Source organism: Salmo salar, chromosome ssa06, assembly GCF_905237065.1.
Source record: "Salmo salar chromosome ssa06, Ssal_v3.1, whole genome shotgun sequence".
Taxonomy (NCBI): Eukaryota; Metazoa; Chordata; class Actinopteri; order Salmoniformes; family Salmonidae; genus Salmo; species Salmo salar.
In genome coordinates, this window is record NC_059447.1 from 66,161,286 (window position 1) to 66,179,669 (window position 18,384).

At 46.1% G+C, this 18,384-nt stretch overlaps 1 protein-coding gene across 1 annotated transcript in view; it reads left to right on the forward strand.

The window, feature by feature from the left end:
- The window catches only part of LOC106607863 (ENAH actin regulator), a 79,514-nt gene that overhangs the window by 32,125 nt on the left and 29,005 nt on the right, over positions 1-18,384 (forward strand). The window contains 1 exon segment of the mRNA XM_045720888.1: positions 12,866-12,938. Coding sequence (XP_045576844.1) covers positions 12,866-12,938 — 73 coding nt within the window.

Here is an 18,384-nt window from a genome sequence, read left to right on the forward strand (position 1 = left end):
AGACTAAGGAGATGATTGTGGACTACAGAAAAAGGAGGACTGAGCAAGCCCCCATTCTCATCGACGGAGCTGTAGTGGAGCAGGTTGAGAGCTTCCTTGGTGTCCACATCATCAACAAACTAATGGTCCAATCACACCAAGACAGTCGTGAAGAGGGCACGACAAAACCTATTCCCCCTCAGGAGACTGAAAAGATTTACCTCGACTAACCGGTGCCCCTGCACATTGACTCTGTACCGGTACCCCCTGTATATAGCCTCGTTATTGTTATTTTACTGCTGCTCTTTGATTACTTGTTATGTTACTTTTATTTCTTATTTGTATTTTTTAAACTGCATTGTTGGTTTCACTGTAAGGTCTACACCTGTTGTATTCGGCACATGTGACTAATACAATTTGATTTGATTAATCCTGCCGCTCCATTGTTCCTCCATATGCTTTTAAATAACATACCCATTAGGTCCCTCAGGTTCTCTGGAACTGGCCTTTTAACTCTCCCAAAGCCTAGGACCAGAAGGCATGGACAGGGAGCCTTTAGTGATTATGCTCCCAGCCTATGGAATAGCCTGCCGGAGAACCTGAGGGCCGAAACTGTGGACATATTTAAAACAGATCTTACAACACATATTTTTAGCTTTGCTTTTCCTTAGGGTGCTTTTTAGTAGTTCAGTTTGTGTCATTCTTTGGTTTTCTACCTTAGGTTTGTTGTGTAGTAAATATCTCAGCATTTATTTTCATTGTTTTTTATTTGTTTTTTCCTGTAAAGCACGTTGCGTTGCAATCTGAAATGAGCTGCATAAATAAAGCTTGATTTGATTAGGAACACTGTCACTGCTGCTTGGGAGGGAGGAGAGAAACAGAGGATGATGGTTGTGATATGAGAACTGAGGATAGATCAACAACATTGTAGTTACTCCATAATATTAACCTAAATGACAGAGTGAAAAGAAGGAAGCCTGTACAGAATAAAAATATTCCAAAACATGCATCCTGTTTGCAACAAGGCACTTAAGTAATACTGCAAAAAATGCTTTTTGTCCTGAATAGAAAGCGTTATGTTTGTGGCAAACACAACACATTACTGAGTACCACTCTTCATATTTTAAAGCATAGTGGTGGATGCATCATGTTATGGGTATGCTTGTCATCGGCTAGGATAAAAATAAACAGAATAGAGCTGAGCACAGGAAAAATCCTATAGGAAAACCTGGTTCACTCTGATTTCCAACACACTGGGTGATGTATTCACATTTCAGCAGCACAATAACCTAAAACACAAGGCCAAATCTACACTGGAGTTGCTTACCAAGATGACATGAAATGTTCCTGAGTGGCCTATTTAGTTTTGACTTACGAATCTATGTTAAGTCTTGAAAATGGACGTCTAGCAATGATCAACAATCAACTTGACAGAGCTTCAAGAATTTTTTAAATAGTAATGGGCAAGTAATGTACAATCCAGGTGTGCAAAGCCCTTAGAGACTTACCCAGAAAGACTCAGCTGTAATCACCTCCAAAGGAGCTTCTACAAAGCATTGACTCAGGAGTGTGAATACTAGTGTGAATGAGATATTTCTGTATTTCATTTTCAATACATTTGCTAAAATATCTAAAAACATGTTTTCACTTTGATTACGGGGTATTGTTTGTAGATGGGTGAGAAGAAAAATAATATTGAATCCATTTTTAATTCAGGCTGTGAAATAAGTCAAGAGGTAATGAATACTTCCTGAAGGCTCTGTATATCCTTGGAGTCTCTACGGTCTCTACAGTAGCTTGTCTAATTTTAGCAGAGTGAAATGTGTGCCTTGGAATCACATGGCAGGCAGTCGGCGCTAGGCTGGTTAGTGTGACGCTGACACAGGAGCTGTGTGCTCACCGTGCTGCTACTGTCTGAGACTCAGGCATGTGGGCTTTTCTAAAATGTCTGTTGCCGCCTTCCCTCCCAGTCAGATAACACACTGGACCACTGGGCAGAGAAGGGATGAACTGCTGGAGGTCAGGGTCAGGGAGGTCGGGGGTTAAATGAGATGTTTGCTCTGTATAGGGCCTGTGACAAGGTGGTGTAGCCTGCTGACAGACATGAGTGCATCATCTAACTATGAGCTGTCTGACTGTCTGTGTGGAAATGCTTAAAGACCCACTGCAGTCAAAAACGAGATTCTTCTGTGTATTTATATATATTTCCACACTGAGGTTGGAATAATACTGTGAAATTGTGAAAAGGATAATGCCATTTTAGTTTAAGAGCTGTTTGAAAAGACTGCCTGTAATGTCTGCCTGTTTTGGTTGGATGTAGACTTGGCCTGCCTGGTGAATTAGTTAATAGGTCAATAAGAAAGAGTTCCAAACCTCTCTGCCAATAACAGCTAGTTTTCAGTTTCCCCCTCCCCATTCAAACCACTCCCAGACAGTCCTAGAAAAAAATCTTGCTTGAACAATTGCTCTTTGCTAAGAAGCTATTTTTGTTTCTTTTTTACCATTTTAATTTAAAACTATTGCAGTAAGGTACTTAATTGTTAGCCAGAAATTATTTGATATCAAGTAAAAAATGGCCGTATTGGACATTTTTTAATGTGGGATTTGGTTTACACAGAAACCAGCTAGACCACACCTTGGCAGACCTCACCTATTCTGCTTCTCGAGTCCCAGGTGCTGTCAATTGAACCATTGTCAGAACAGGACAGCAACAGCATTGGTGTGTTTTTTTCTCTTCCTCGTTGCCAGGAAGGAATGTGTGTGTGTGCACCAGGACAAAGGAGCGATTGGTTACCATCGGAGACAAGGCGGTGTTTGTGGTCTGGTGAGGCCATGTGAAGTTTGGTAATACACGTCAGTCAGGTGACTGATGATGGGTTAAGTCTGATGGAGGTCTGTGACCCTCCTCCGGTCACACCAAAGCAACCGTCTTCTCCCCATGTTTAGGTCCAACATTAAACCCTAACCTCAAAGCTGGAATCCTTAGTGTGGGAACCACCATACTACTTCAAACAACATTATTTTCCCCCTCGAACATCACTGAACATCATTGAACATCATTGCACACATGATAGAACAGCAGACTATGTACCCCGATTTTCTTTTTTACCATGAAGCTCATCTCCTCGGTTTAAAAAACAAAACAATAACAAATGCACCTGGGGTAACCAGGGGTGCTGTTTCACCTTATGCAGATCTCAGCTTTAACATGCGTGATCATCCCAATGTATAAAGTCAGAGATGCAGTCTGCTGGTAAATGTTTTGGGCAGTAGCTGACCTTAGTTCTGGGCTGTGACCTGAGGTCACTCTGTGATTGGTCAGTCATGTCCAGTAACCAACCCATAGAAGCCCATACAGACAGACATACAGCCGTCCTCCGTCGGACTCCTCTCTGTTCTCCTAAAATGGGTAAAAGACGACTGGACTGAAGGGATGGTCAGGCCGCTGGATGCCTGTCGGTGTTGTGGTCTGGCTGTAATCCCCTCCTTTTCATCTGGTTGTGGACAGATTGATATATAGAGAGAAGAGAAAGGAGGCAGTGTGTGCGAGAAAGTGCCATGTAGGGCTAGAAAACACAAGTTAGAAGGTGGAGGGACAGTGTTTTTCAGATGTGTTTCAGTCAACTCCACAGCTTCTGTTTGGACCTTCATTTTGACAGACGCCCGTCTGTGCCCTGAGACAAACAGCTGAACACACACTGACTCTACACAGTGGGGTCCCTCTCTTTATGGGTCCCTGGCCCCCCTAAACCACCACCCTGTGCTGCCCCTGTTCTGCCCTCTACAGCCCTAGCAACACAACCCAGCATGGTGTCAGGGATCAGGGGTAGATTTATCGACGTGTATCTTTGGGGTATTAATACCGTGTTGTGATGGCCTGTTGACAGAGAAGAATACAGAGCGAGTATGCCTGTTACCATGACCTCATCAGTGTGTGAGAACAACACAGGAGCAGGGCTCACTGATAGTCTGTCACGTTGGTCCCGGGTCCCTGTTGTCTCCTTTTGTGTCTGGACCTTGGAGTTGTGTTTTCCTTGGACAGGGGCAAAATTTTAAGTTGTTTAGTATTTTGAACCTTTACAGCCCGTCTCGGTGGCATGTACAAGTAGTTGAATATTGGAATGTATTTGAAAATACTCAAATGCACTCAAACTCACATGCATTTAACCCAAGTATTTGAAAATAGTATTTGAAAATACTTTCATGTACAATTTGGTCAAATATTTGTTTTTTACAAATAACCATTCAAATACTCAAATACAAATAAAAGAAGATATAAATATCAAATACTCAAATACACGTATTTATACCCAGGTCTGGGAGTGTGTGTGTGTGTGTGTGTGTGTGTGTGTGTGTGTGTGTGTGTGTGTGTGTGTGTGTGTGTGTGTGTGTGTGTGTGTGTGGGTGTGGCCTACCCTTGCCAGGGACTCTGTCATAGAAACAAGCTGCATTCCTGAGCCAAAAGGAGTTTGTTTTTGCAGCTCCAGGGACTGGCTTTGAGGGTTGCAGACAGACAGAGAAGGGGGGGTGCCGACACCTACCACAGTGTCTCAGGATGTCTGCTGTGTTTGTTTCTTAACTCATACCACCATGTGATCCCCGTTGCATCATTCGGCCAGTAGATTTGGAGGTTGGTGTGACGTGACGCCCAACTGCCTGCCACACTTTTTATTGACGAGCTCATGCTCTTTGGCACCAGACTGCCATAGCCCATGCTGCTGTGAGGTTCTCCGCTAGCAGCCAGCTTGCTTCTACTACTACTACTAGTACTACTACTACTACTACTAAAACGGACAGAACAGCTGCCCAGCACAGCCCAGAGAGAGAAACCCCAGCACTGTGCCTACCAGAGACTACAACACTGTACTTATCAGGGAAGGAGACCAGAGAGGGAGAGACCAGACATCAGGAGCAGTGAGAACCAGAGAGCGAGGGCCCTTGGTGTGACCCAGCCAAGGGTTGCTACTGTGCTGTTTGGTGCTCTACTCCCTAAGACTGCTGCCTCCAGCTCTTCTGTGAGGGGGAGAGACTGCTGCTGCTTGGTGTAGGGCTGTAGAGACAGAGGAGGAGAAGGCCTCCCAGGCATCCACAGACATGCCTGCTCCCAGAGTGAGCCGCTTCCAGCCGCAGCAGAAGATCAGTCGCGCTCAGATCATCCTCAGCAGTGAGTAGAGCTGCACTGGTAGGGTGGTGGGTGAAGGGGTTGCAGATTTGATTGGGTATTGGTGCCATGAGGTGGGGAAGGGTGTTGTATAGTGGGACAGCTGATGGGCGTAATGCGTAGGCCAGTGATGGAGGGGGAGGCTACTAAACTGCCGACAGCATGCTCTAGATCATTGCAGTAGTTGAAGAGTGCCTCTCTTATCAAGTAGTGCTAACACAAGTCTTTATGTAAATTGTATAACATTAATTTGTTATGCTCTATCCGAGGTGTCAGTGAAAACGAGGTGTTAGTTGCCTGTAGTGTAATCTACTCTAAATGCACTGTCCCCATGGGTGATGAACACAGTTCCGCCGGAAGGAACACGAGTCCTCTAATGGTTGGTCACAGATCAGTTGCTCTTTCTCCTGATTGGCTAAGCTGTGTTCCATACTTTGGTGCTCTGTAGCAACAGTAAACCTCTGGCAGAAGGAGAAAGGGCAAGGAGAGAGAGGGCAGCCTTGACCTCTGCTTCTGTGCTTGGCTGATCTTTGAAAGAAAGAAAAATCACATCAAATTTGTCACTGAGTTTCCAAGCTGCAAAGTCAGAAATGGACAGGCTCTGTCGAGTCCACACAACCAGTACAACCCTCCAGTACTGACAGAACAGATACAGATAGGCATAGTTCTGAGTGCTAGAGTGAAATTCACACACCGTTTCAAAGACTGAATCAGCAGATTGACAAACACGGTGCCTGGCTGCTGCATCTTATACTCATCTCCTCAGCACCGGTGTTCAGTTAGCTCCGTTCAGCTAGCTCGGAGTGTTCAGTGCAAGCTGAGTGTTTTCGGTACAAGGCGTGCCCTCTGGAAAGCTTTGTCTCTAAATGCATGGTTACTAATCAAATTGGGAATGTCCTAACAATGCAAAACAGTCCCATGGGTGCTGGATCTTTTGGGCTGGGGTCTAGTGCTCTGTAGGGGCTGTTAGTTTCCGAGGCTAGGGTCTAGTGCTCTGTAGGGGCTGTTAGTTTCCGAGGCTAGGGTCTAGTGCTCTGTAGGGGCTGTTAGTTCCGAGGCTAGGGTCTAGTGCTCTGTAGAGGCTGTTAGTTCCGAGGCTAGGGTCTAGTGCTCTGTAGAGGCTGTTAGTTCCGAGGCTAGGGTCTAGTGCTCTGTAGAGGCTGTTAGTTCCGAGGCTAGGGTCTAGTGCTCTGTAGGGGCTGTTAGTTCCGAGGATGGGGTCTAGTGCTCCGTAGGGGCTGTTAGTTCCGAGGCTAGGGTCTAGTGCTCTGTAGAGGCTGTTTGTTCCGAGGATGGGGTCTAGTGCTCTGTAGCGGCTGTTTGTTCCGAGGCGTTGGCAGAGCTCCATGATGACCTCATCCACAGGTGCCAGCTGGCCTGGCCTGGTCTGGAGCTCTATAGCCCAGGTCGCCTCCCATAGCATTGCGGCTGAGCCAGAAATACAATGTTTACCTTCTCCTATGGAGGAAGGGGACCTGCGCTGCGTCCACTTATGGCCGTAGTGTTTCCAAGCAGAGCGTCTTTTATTAGGTGATGTTACGTCAGACCTGAGCTGAGGCATCCAGCCTGGTGTCGGGTGCTGCGTCTGTGTCAGTGGCCCTCCCTGGAGTAATGGAGATGGCAAGCTCTGCTGCTGACATCCCTGCTAAGGACAGGGGAGGGGGGGGGAGTAGAGGGGAGAGGTCACTGTCCTACCGTCACCTAGACCCCCTGTCTCCCCCTCTGCCCCAGAATAAGACCCCACCTTGGAAAGGTGCCAGGGTTTGTGGGTAGTGTATATTGCCTGTCCCGTCCTTACATTTGTCTACATGTCTGTACTGTGTGTCTGTCTTCCTATGGGAGACGGGAATGGTTGCACTGCAGTCATTAATATTCTATCACAGGCCGCCTGCCGTCGCAGACAGCTAGACTCCTCTAAAGCTGTTTTTGTAACCGTAAAGGAAGATGTTCTGACATGCAGCACCTAGCATCATCCATCACAACTGCTGAACCTGATTGGCACCCCAAACTACAGTGAAACTCTTATAGCCTAGGGATAGTGAGCCTGGGGAGTCAGGGGGGCCAATCATCTGTACCCTGATGACTCTTTGTTTTTCTCCCAGCTCCCACACACCATACATCTGTCACCCTGTTAACAGTAGCAGCACACCATTGCACAAATGGGGAAGCCATTGTTTAGACACTGCATGTTTGTGAGTGTTAAAGCTGCGAGACTCTCCTGACTCCTCTGGGGGGGATTCATTTGCGGGTTGCACGCAGTGTTACAGCAGTAGTGTTGGGGTTGAAGTAATGAGACAGGCAGCTAGAAGGTGTTAATGTCACTCTGGGAAAGTGATGGAACACTTGGGGATGCATTACCTCTCTGTTGTTGACACATATATTTGGCTTACATCTGTAAGGTGAGACTAAGAGAATCAGCTGATGTTTTGGTGGAGATGAAGACTTGTTTTGGTCCTCTTGTTGTTACTTAGATTATTGATTGGTGGAATTAGATTAATTGGAAATGAGCAGAAGCTTCTCAACACATTATACTATAATGACTTACTACTGGTCACTAGAGAAAAGGACTAATGCTTCAACATGTATTTGCCGCTCTGATACCAAAGCACACTGAACAGTAAACAATATTAACAGCCCACATTTCTAGCAGTATATTGGACCAGAAAATGCATGTGGAGTGGAATGATAATTGTTCGTTTTGCCAAGTCATGTGTAATTTCACTCTGAGTGCCTCCTGCCTTGGGCCTGTCAGCAGAATGTAGAGGACTGTGGGTAATTAGACTGGGCCTGTGGTCTCTCAGGTCAGTAGGGAGCCAGCCTCCCATCTCTCAACATGATTGATCAATAACCATTACCCGAGATGGCCTCCCAAAAAGTAATTTTGGCTCACCTTAAGTACATCTGTCATAATTTCCTCTCCAACTTTTTCCTGGTCCTCTTCATCAGTAGTATGTATAGGGCTCTACCTGGTCCTCTTCATTAACACTATGTATAGTGCTCTACCTGGTCCTCTTCATCAACACTATATATAGGGCTCTACCTGGTCCTTTTCATCAGCAGTACGTATGGGCTCTACCTGGTCCTCTTCATCAGCACTAAGAATAGGGCTCTACCTGGTCCTCTTCATCAGCAGTATGTATAGGGCTCTACCTGATCCTCTTCATCAGCACTATGTATGGGCTCTACCTGGTCCTCTTCATCAGCAGTATGTATAGGGCTCTACCTGGTCCTCTTCATCAGCACTAAGAATAGGACTCTACCTGGTCCTCTTCATCAGCACTATGTATAGGGCTCTACCTGATCCTCTTCATCAGCACTATGTATGGGCTCTACCTGGTCCTCTTCATCAGTAGTATGTATAGGGCTCTACCTGGTCCTCTTCATCAGTAGTATGTATAGGGCTCTACCTGGTCCTCTTCATCAGCAGTATGTATAGGGCTCTACCTGGTCCTCTTCATCAGCAGTATGTATAGGGCTCTACCTGGTCCTCTTCATCAGCAGTATGTATAGGGCTTTACCTGGTCCTCTTCATCAGTAGTATGTATAGGGCTCTACCTTGTCCTCTTCATCAGTAGTATGTATAGGGCTCTTCCTGGTCCTCTTCATCAGCACTATGTATCTACCTGGTCCTCTTCATCAGTAGTATGTATAGGGCTCTACCTTGTCCTCTTCATCAGTAGTATGTATAGGGCTCTTCCTGGTCCTCTTCATCAGCAGTATGTATAGGGCTCTACCTGGTCCTCTTCATCAGCAGTATGTATGGGCTCTACCTGGTCCTCTTCATCAGTAGTATGTATAGCGCTCTACCTGGTCCTCTTCATCAGCAGTATGACTGGGTCATGATGACTCATCCCCACAGAGCCCCATCACACAGGTCCCAGGTCAGCAGTCCAGGGAACAGACCGAGGCAGTGATTTACGTCTTCCTGACCCAGGAACAGTGAAGTAGGAATAGAGAGACACTACAGGGGCTGGAACACAACATGGCTGTTTCACAGAAAGAGGACAACCTCCGAGACCACCCTCATCTCCTCCTCTCTTCCTTTCATCTCCTCTGTAGATCTGTGTGATGTAACAGGGAGGACACCAACACATGTCATTAATTAGAAAAGAACACATTAGAAGAGAGCCCATCAGGCTGTTTGTACAATACCTTCATGGTCCGGTGGGGAAATGCACCAATGCAGTGTGATCAAAGGAAAGCTCTGGTTTCTTGTTTGTAGCTGTTTCTCTAGTATACATCACTCTTCTTACTTTGTGTGCCACTTTCTGTGTCTCTGTTTCCATTTCTTTATGTCTTCCCTCTGGGTTTTTGAGTTGGTTTGTGTCTAGAATTGATACACACACGCTGTGATGAGGTGAAGGGCGCAGGGGGGGACAGTTCTCTGCCCTTCGCCCATGAATAATTGATCAAGACCAGGAAGTGCGCCGCGCAGACCAACCGGAGCGTGGGACCACATCCTGTAAATACCTCCCTCTCTCTCTCTCCCCCTCTCTCGCTCTCTCTCTCTCTCTCTCTCTCCCCTGCCTGTCTGCTGTGTGTCTTATTGACCTGAGCATCCACGTAGCCCTGGCTCCAGGCGTGGCGTACTGTTAGTAGCAGCTCGGGGCGCTGTGTGTGTCCAGAAACATGGTGCTCTATCTGAGCTCCCAGGACTCTGCAGATGGGGTGGCTGCCGGCGGAGCCATGATGCCTGTGACTGAGTTTGGGACTGGATCTGGGGTTTTAGTTGGTACTGGGTCTATGGCTATGGTTAAGACTAGGTCCAGGGCTGTGGTCGGAGCACCTAAAGATTGCCTGGATGATGGACTGTGGCACTATATCTGCTGTCAGAAGAGACCTGCAGTCTCCCTGCCATCATGTAGGTGTGATGATGCTCTCTCTGCTCCCTGGCTCAATGGGACTTCTCCTACTGTTACACTGGATTTGTGTGTGTGTGTTTGTGTGCACGTTTGTTTTGTGAGGTATACCTCACTTTTTGTGGTCCTAGGCCTTTTGAAAAAGCGATCTTACCATTTGTAGGTTTCTCAGTCCAGTGACACATTCTCGGGCATTAATCAGAGATTCATGTATGGTCTGTATTTCTGTAACGGGGAAGTCTTGATTAAACATTGGTAATTTAACTGTGGATGCACTGTTGTCGGGCTTTATCCATAGACAATGCTGTTAGAATGGATTGTAAAGCCATGCAGCAGAAGTATTTCAGTCCCAGTATGGGATCTAATGATGTGAGAGGATTTAAAAGAGGAGGAAAACTCAGTGCCTATCTTTATAGAGACTAAGTGTTGTTGGGTGCCGGCCAACCGGGAGTGCTTTTGTCTTACCTGGCTCTGAATACTCTGAATACGGCTACAGAGGCATTTTAGGCACAGATCCACCCATGTCTTGGGGGGGGGGGGTTACATAGAGGGGTAGGAAGGTGGTGAAGCCTGTTGGTTCCATTTTGTGGAGTGAGTTGTTGACTGTAATGTACACAGACACACACACACACACACACACACACACACACACACAGACACCGTGGCTGTGTTGATGGAGGGTGCGGTCATCCTGGACTCATGGGCTGTGTCAACATATAAAAAGAAGCAGGACTGATGGTAATACAGTAATGCTGTGGACAGAGGATGGAGCAAACCTCACCCACACTACCCTGCCTGATGCTATCTGCTCCAGATGGCTAGCTACTAACCTAATACTGCTTGATTTAGTGGTTGGAAAAGGAAACTGCTTTATTATTAGGTTTGGGTGATTTGTTCCACAACATAAATCTAGACATTATAGATGAGAGCTGGAGTTTCTTTACTGTTCAGTGCTGGTGTACAGGAAGAAAACACATTTCCCCATGTAGCTACTTATTGTTTCTCATTACATAACGGGATTATCTGAATGCATTGCTCCTAGTCCCATGTCCAAAATTAATTTAGCTCAATTTCTAACTCTCTGCAAGGGGAGTGGCCCTTTCACAACACTGTTATTGTCCAGACAGACACCCCATCTCAGGCCTGCTGCGAGTCATGCTCTGGGTGACTGGTGTTGTTTACACTGGGATCTATGAGAAACTACTTTATCATCGGCCAGGAGACCGTTTCTCCTGTGTTTACAACTCTGTTTGGTGAGAGTGACCACAGCGCTGAGACTGTCCGTCACACATTTCATTTCCCCTCTCGTTATAACAGGCCTGGGATCAGGTTCTGACCATTTCCCTGCTCACACAGAGCACCACTGGCAGTCATTGTGCTGCAGCCATCATTACCCAGACACTGGAAAAGATTGTTATGGAGTGAGTGGTATCTCTCGCTGTCTTCAATCTCTTCCTCTCAAACCCATTGCCACTGTTTCCTGCTGTTTAGGTTGTGTAGGCGAAGAAAACGGACAGAAAATGTCAGCTCAGCTCAGCTCCGTCACATAATTGTCTATACTCTGTACCTCCATACCTGGTAAACAGGTCCCCTCTGGGCTCCAAGGGCCCCCCCATCACCTGTTGAATGCTGCATTGATCCAGAGGCCCATGCCAAAAGAGGCCAGGCTGGGTCTATATGAGCCTTTTAAAGGATCCATTTTCTTTTTGTATGACCAAATCTCTATTTTTGATGTAAATAGCATGTTATTGAAGGGTCCAGACACCTTTTTTGTGATTTCACTTGTTTTTGATCAACTTACCCCAAAACAGCGAATCACTTCCTCAGTATGGGAGCCCTGAAAAAAACACACCAACAAAGGCTCCACTTTATCCAGAACATTATATTCCATTTTGTAGCAGTTCATAGGTGGTATATGCTTGTTCAGCAGATCGGCTTGTTGCTGAGGAGTGTAGAGGCCTGTAGCTGGTGGTTGTGGTGGACTGTCACTAGCAGGTCTGGTGTAGGGACAGAAGGTTATATATGAGTCACTGCTGCCAAACCTTTCCAGATAAAATCCTTATTCTTCCCTCAGATCTGGAGCCCTCCCTCTACTCCTCGTTGTCCCTCTCTCCGTCTGTCTGGAACAGCATATCAATGTATCACTGCTCGACACAGACACTAGTCAGACAGAATACTGACAGCCTCTGAAGATTCTTCTCTTTTGGGCAGATCCAAGCCCACTTCCATCTATACTCTCTTAGTCTGGCCATCACCGTAGAGGCTTTTCACCTATCAAACGTAGGCTTCAGTGAATCACTTAAAACCCCTTTAGCATGTATACCTTTTGTCAACAACAATATATATTTGGTCCCTGACACGTGGAGCTCTCTCACTGATTGATTGTGTGTGTGTTTGTGTTTTCTTTCGATGGCCTTGTCTCTACAATCCCCAGATAATCAATGGTTTTGTCACTCCATGACCCTTTGGCAGCGGTCCAGTGCCGTCAGTGGATATGATTGGTGATTGGTTGGAGTACCTTTGAGAGAAGGCTGACGGACAGCTCTGGGAGTGGATCAGACATTAGGTCACAACCCAGCCGGCCGACAGTGAATTATGCTTAAAAGGATCGGTCTGGCCTGAAAAGGAGAAGGAAAGAGAGTTTAGGAGGAGGTCATTGAAGTGCGGTTTGGGTTTGATGTATCCTGATTTTGAAAGAAATGAAAGTCTCAAACTTTGAAAGAAATGCTGAGAAACGACTTGGTGGAATAGAAATCAGACTACATTGACGTCAATGTTTAAGAGTTGAGATTTGAGTCAAAAGCGACGAGTCCAGAGGTCGTTTTCTCCCAGCAGATGTATGACCATCTCTGTGTTCTCTCTACAGGCCCCACGTTGCCAAGACAGAGCCCCCAGGTTCAGAATGGACCTTCGCCAGAGGACCTGGAGATGCAGAGAAGGTAAGATCTAGGCCTACAACGCCACTGAACACAAGAACACTAAACAACGCTATTCCTTAGCCCAGTGACGTTACACACACACTTCTGAGTAGAATTCCCTGTTTGAGGTCAGTGTTTCAATCAAATATGAGCCAATCGGACAGTTGCCCTGCTCGACAGTGCCTGCTTGCCTAAATATACTTTAGAGTTGATATGGACGGTTTTGGTCTATTGATCGCAAAGCATGTCATCTCTCCAGCCTCGCCACTCCCTCAGTCCCCTCCCATATTAACCAGGCAGGCGGTGGAGACTTTGGTTGCCTGCAGGCGGTGTTCTCTAACATTTCTATTAAACGTTTTACCTTTTACTTAACTAGGCAAGTCAGTTAAGAACAAATTCTTATTTACAATGACGGCCTACACCGGCCAAACCCGGACGACGCTGGTCCAATTGTGCGCCGCCCTATGGAACTACCAATCACGGCCGGTTGTGATACAGCCTGGATTGTGTAGTGACACCTCTAGCACTGAGATGCAGTGTCTTAGACCGCTGCGCCACTCGGGAGCCCAACATTCTTGTACCGGGAGAGGCTGATGGTTGCCAGTTTGTGTTCAGGCACAGCGGCAGACAACCCTGGAGTAGAGTAAAGCAGGTCTGGGTGGGAGGATGACGAGGGGGGCTGTGACTAGCAGGCTGTAGCAAACAGGCACCACATCAGTGTGTCCGGTGGAATCACAAAACACTTATCCCCTGCTGAGTACAATGGTAAACTTACAGCACAAGGTTAGGAGCTGGCTTAACTCTGTGTGTGTGTGTGTGTGTGTGTGTGTGTGTGTGTGCGTGTGTGCGTGTGTGCGTGTGTGCGTGTGTGCGTGCGTGCGTGCGTGCGTGCGCGCGTGTGAGAGAGCGAGGATCTGAAATGGACTGATACTCAGAGGCCTTCTTAATGAAAAGCTATTCTACAGCGAGCCCCTATCACTCTTAGGAGACCTCGGCTAAGGCTTTCTCTCCACTAAAAACCCATTGCTCTAAATCCTCTGAGCCTCCCTCCTGCTACACGCATGCACACTCCCTGACAGGTAGTATAGGGGGAGAGTGTGTGTGTGTGACGGTTGTAGTGTAAGCGGCTGGTGGTGGTCAAGGTGCTGTACTGTACTGTGTTATGAATGATGAATAGAGTTCTAAATCCTGGTATGGCAGCAGGCAGCAGTATATATTGTCTGCATCTCAGACTGTAAAGGAATTTTGAAGTTAAGATGGAGAGACAAGGTTCTCATTATGGTAACTGGTTCTGTGTGAGTCAGGAACGTTTCAATCCCAGACACCCTGCCCATGGGATTTTTAATTTAACAGTTTTACAGTCAAAAGATAAATCATCCATGACATTTTTTTGTTAATCGGCCTAGATTTGGTTTCTTATGGACAATTAACTGTGAAGATTGTTCAGTGAGTAAGAAAGAATTTGAAGATTCTGTGTGTTTGCGTACGTCTGTTTGCGTGCGTGTGTCAGTCCGGTCGGTGTGCATCTGGCCTTTTTTTTGTCTCTTTGTGGTCCCTTCCTGTCCCCTAATGAAACCTGCCACCATCGTCCAATGATTTATGACTCCTCCAACACATACACTTTTAATGAAATGAATCATCTTGTTTCAGCAGGCTCACTGAGACACCAAGGCATGAGGCTCAAAGTGCTGTAAGGACACTTGGTCATTTAGTTGGCAACAGTTTATTGGTAGCGACTGCCTTGGGAATATGTCATTGTGGTATATTGTATGTTTGAAAAACCTCTCATCATTCATACCCATCCATGTTAGACTCAGATGAGGTGACATAGAGTATATCGATCTCTGGTTCATATCCTGTACTTTATCAGTTTAATGGCCTTGTTCTTAGTGTTACACAGGTGTGCGTGGGTGTGTGCGAGTTTGTACTGGAGAACAAATTCATGAAGTGATTTGTTTATGTTGGAGCCTTGTAAAGTCGACCTGGCCCGCTCTCTGCCATCTGAAAGTCGTGAACTTGTTTCCTGACATGGATTTGATATTAACCCTGTCATTAACAAGCTGGATTATTGCTCCATGCTAACATGGATTTGAAATTAACCCTGTCGTTAACAAGCTGGATTATTGCTCCATGCTAACATGGATTTGATATTAACCCTGTCATTAACAAGCTGGATTATTGCTCCATGCTAACATGGATTTGATATTAACCCTGTCATTAACAAGCTGGATTATTGCTCCATGCTAACATGGATTTGAAATTAACCCTGTCATTAACAAGCTGGATTATTGCTCCATGCTAACATGGATTTGATATTAACCCTGTCATTAACAAGCTGGATTATTGCTCCATGCTAACATGGATTTGATATTAACCCTGTCATTAACAAGCTGGATTATTGCTCCATGCTAACATGGATTTGATATTAACCCTGTCATTAACAAGCTGGATTATTGCTCCATGCTAACATGGATTTGATATTAACCCTGTCATTAACAAGCTGGATTATTGCTCCATGCTAACATGGATTTGATATTAACCCTGTCATTAACAAGCTGGATTATTGCTCCATGCTAACATGGATTTGATATTAACCCTGTCATTAACAAGCTGGATTATTGCTCCATGCTAACATGCGGCGCACACACACAGGGAGGGGGGTTTGAGAGGTGGGTGCCCTGGTCCTAATAGGCTTGTTGTATGATTACCTTGTCTAAAATACTTACAGTATACATTCAGACATATGCCTCAGGGGGAAAACATTTTCACCTTTTTCTCCCTGTAAAGAATGTCCCTGGACCGTTCTGAATGTTCCCTGGCTGGTGCATGACCTCATACAAAGACATACCCGACATAGCAATGTGTCCGTCTGTGCCATAGTGCCCTACTCTAGTGTTAGAGGAAGCATTCCTTTACTGTGAGTAGTAGGACGACTCCTTGTAAGGATATCTGACCTGGTCTTTGTTGCTCTTCCAGAAACACAGAAGGCCTGAATGTGTTCAAAGGAGTTCTTTTAGTGTGTGTAATGGATCTGGCCCTGAGCCTCCCCCTCATTCTGACTCTTCTGTTCTGTTCCGGCCCTCGTCTATATTTAGCTGTTGCAGTCAATGTAACTGGCCTGGGTGCTTAATGACTGATGTCATCCCTGTGACGCAAACTCACTACAATCCTGCCCGACCAACCCTGGAAAGATGGAGTGGAGGGGGATGGAGGGGGATGATTACTACACCCTCGCAGGCTCACACACTCATCCGTACTCTCTCAAAAACACGCACGTGCAGAAACACCTCCACACAAGGATGCAAGCACGCATTGGTGAACACGCGTGAGCACACACACACACACACACACGCAAACACTTACATTTCCATTGAGAGGTCTGTTTACTATCAGGGGACAGACTAGTACTTCCAGCCCGACCCTGAAAGTGTTTTATTTTTACTAACAATTTTGTTGGTCTATAATTCCGCCTTAGATTTATCCTGAAGGTCAGGCATGCCTAACTGTGAGCTCACACTCTAATCTTTAGTGATAGGTGTATTTTAAAGGTCACTGTTGTTTTCTTCCCTTTTATAAATAACCCCAATGATTAAATGACTGTCTGTTCATAGTAGCTTTCCATTACACCCGTCCATCATCGAGCCTTGTCGTGGAATAGCCTAACACCACCAGGGTTAAGAACTGTTCTGTGGTCAGTGCTGGTGACCCTTCAGTAATGCAGAGGTCCAGTTTGGTCGTGTTCCAGAGCTGATCTCTGCTCTGTGGGTCTCTGCTCTGTCTACAGTTGAAACTAGTACTGTCTGCAACACTACACCTGGCTGCTTCCTCTCTGCTTGGAATATCTTAATGAAATACTGATGGCCAAGGGAACAGACGTCAAATTAAAAGGAGGAAAGGAGTGAGAGAAGGATAGCGAGCAGAAGGCCCAGCTGTTGACTCATAGCTCCAGCTGGACAGACTAGTGGCGTGGACTCAGCCAAACGGCTCTCTCACTACTCAGCTATGGCCTCAGGGCAGCACAGGGTATCCCAGTGTGTGTGATTGAGTGTACAAAACATTAGGACCACTTTCCTAATACTAAGCTGCACCCCCTTTTGCCCTCAGAACATTCTCAATTTGTCAGGGCATGGACTCTACAAGATGTCGAAAGCGGTCCACAGGGGTGCTGGCCCATGTTGACTCCAATGTTTCGCACAGTTGTGTTAAGTTGGCTGGATGTCCTTTGGATGGTGGACCATTCTTGGGAAAACTGTTGAGCTTGAAAGCCCAGCAGCGTTACAGTTCATGACACACTCAAACCCTGTTCAAAGGCACTTAAATATTTTGTCTTGCCCGTTCACCCTCTGAATTGCACACATGCCCAATCCATGTCTCAATTGTCTCAAGGCTTAAAAATCCTTATTTAACCGGTCTCCTCCCCTTCATCTACGTCAATAAGGGATCATAGCTTTCACCTGGATTCACCTGGTCAGTCTGTGTCATGGAAAGAGCAAGTGTTCTTAATGTTTTGTACACAGTGTATGTGTGTGAGGGGAAAGAGCAATAATGTTGAAACCCTCGTTTACAGTACGTCCAACAATGACACACAATTCTTGAATGACCACATGAAATCAGCCCTGGTTGTTTGTATATCCATCTCTTCAATCCATTCTGTGCTCTGTCATGCATTGCTATGTCTACTCTGACTATTTCTGTCATTTGTTTTTTACCACACAATAAATAAATATTTAGTTTGCTCTCCTCGGTCAGAATGTCGCTGGTTGTGGTTTCCAGAGGATTACACAGGCAAAGACGTGGATTTTGTTGTTTTTCTCATTACCCCCAATCCTAAATCCTAGTCCCTCTGAAGACACCACAGACACCACAGCCATGGGAAGACTGTCAGACGCCTCTCTAAACGTACCCGAGATTCCCAGTATGAACCTACCGTTAGATAAAAAATACATGAGGTGGAATAATGGGGTATATAAATAACTGGTGTGAAGCAATAGCAGGTTGGCTGCAGCGCTGTAAGTGCTGAGACAAAAGGCTGATATCCTTCATACTGATGCAGGGAGATTGGAAATTGAGGAGCATTTCTTTGCTGCTTGACATTGAGATCACACAGTAATAGTGGTGGAGGGATAGCACCAAACACCTGCAGCGGTGGCAGACTAAACTCTGAGTGTACAAAACATTAGGAACACCGTCCTAATATTGAGTTGCACCCTCCTTTTTTGCCCTCAGAATAGCCTCAATTTGTCGGGGCATGGACTCTACAAGGTGTCAAGCGTTCCACAGGGATGCTGGCCCATGTTGACTCCAATGCTTCCCACAGGTGTGTCAAGTTGGGTGTCCTTTGGGTGGTGGACCATTCTGGATACACACAGGAAACTGTTGAGTGTGAAAAACCCAGTAGCGTTGCAGTTTTTGACAGACTCAAACCGGTGTGCCTGGCACCTACTACCATACGCCGTTCAAAGGCACT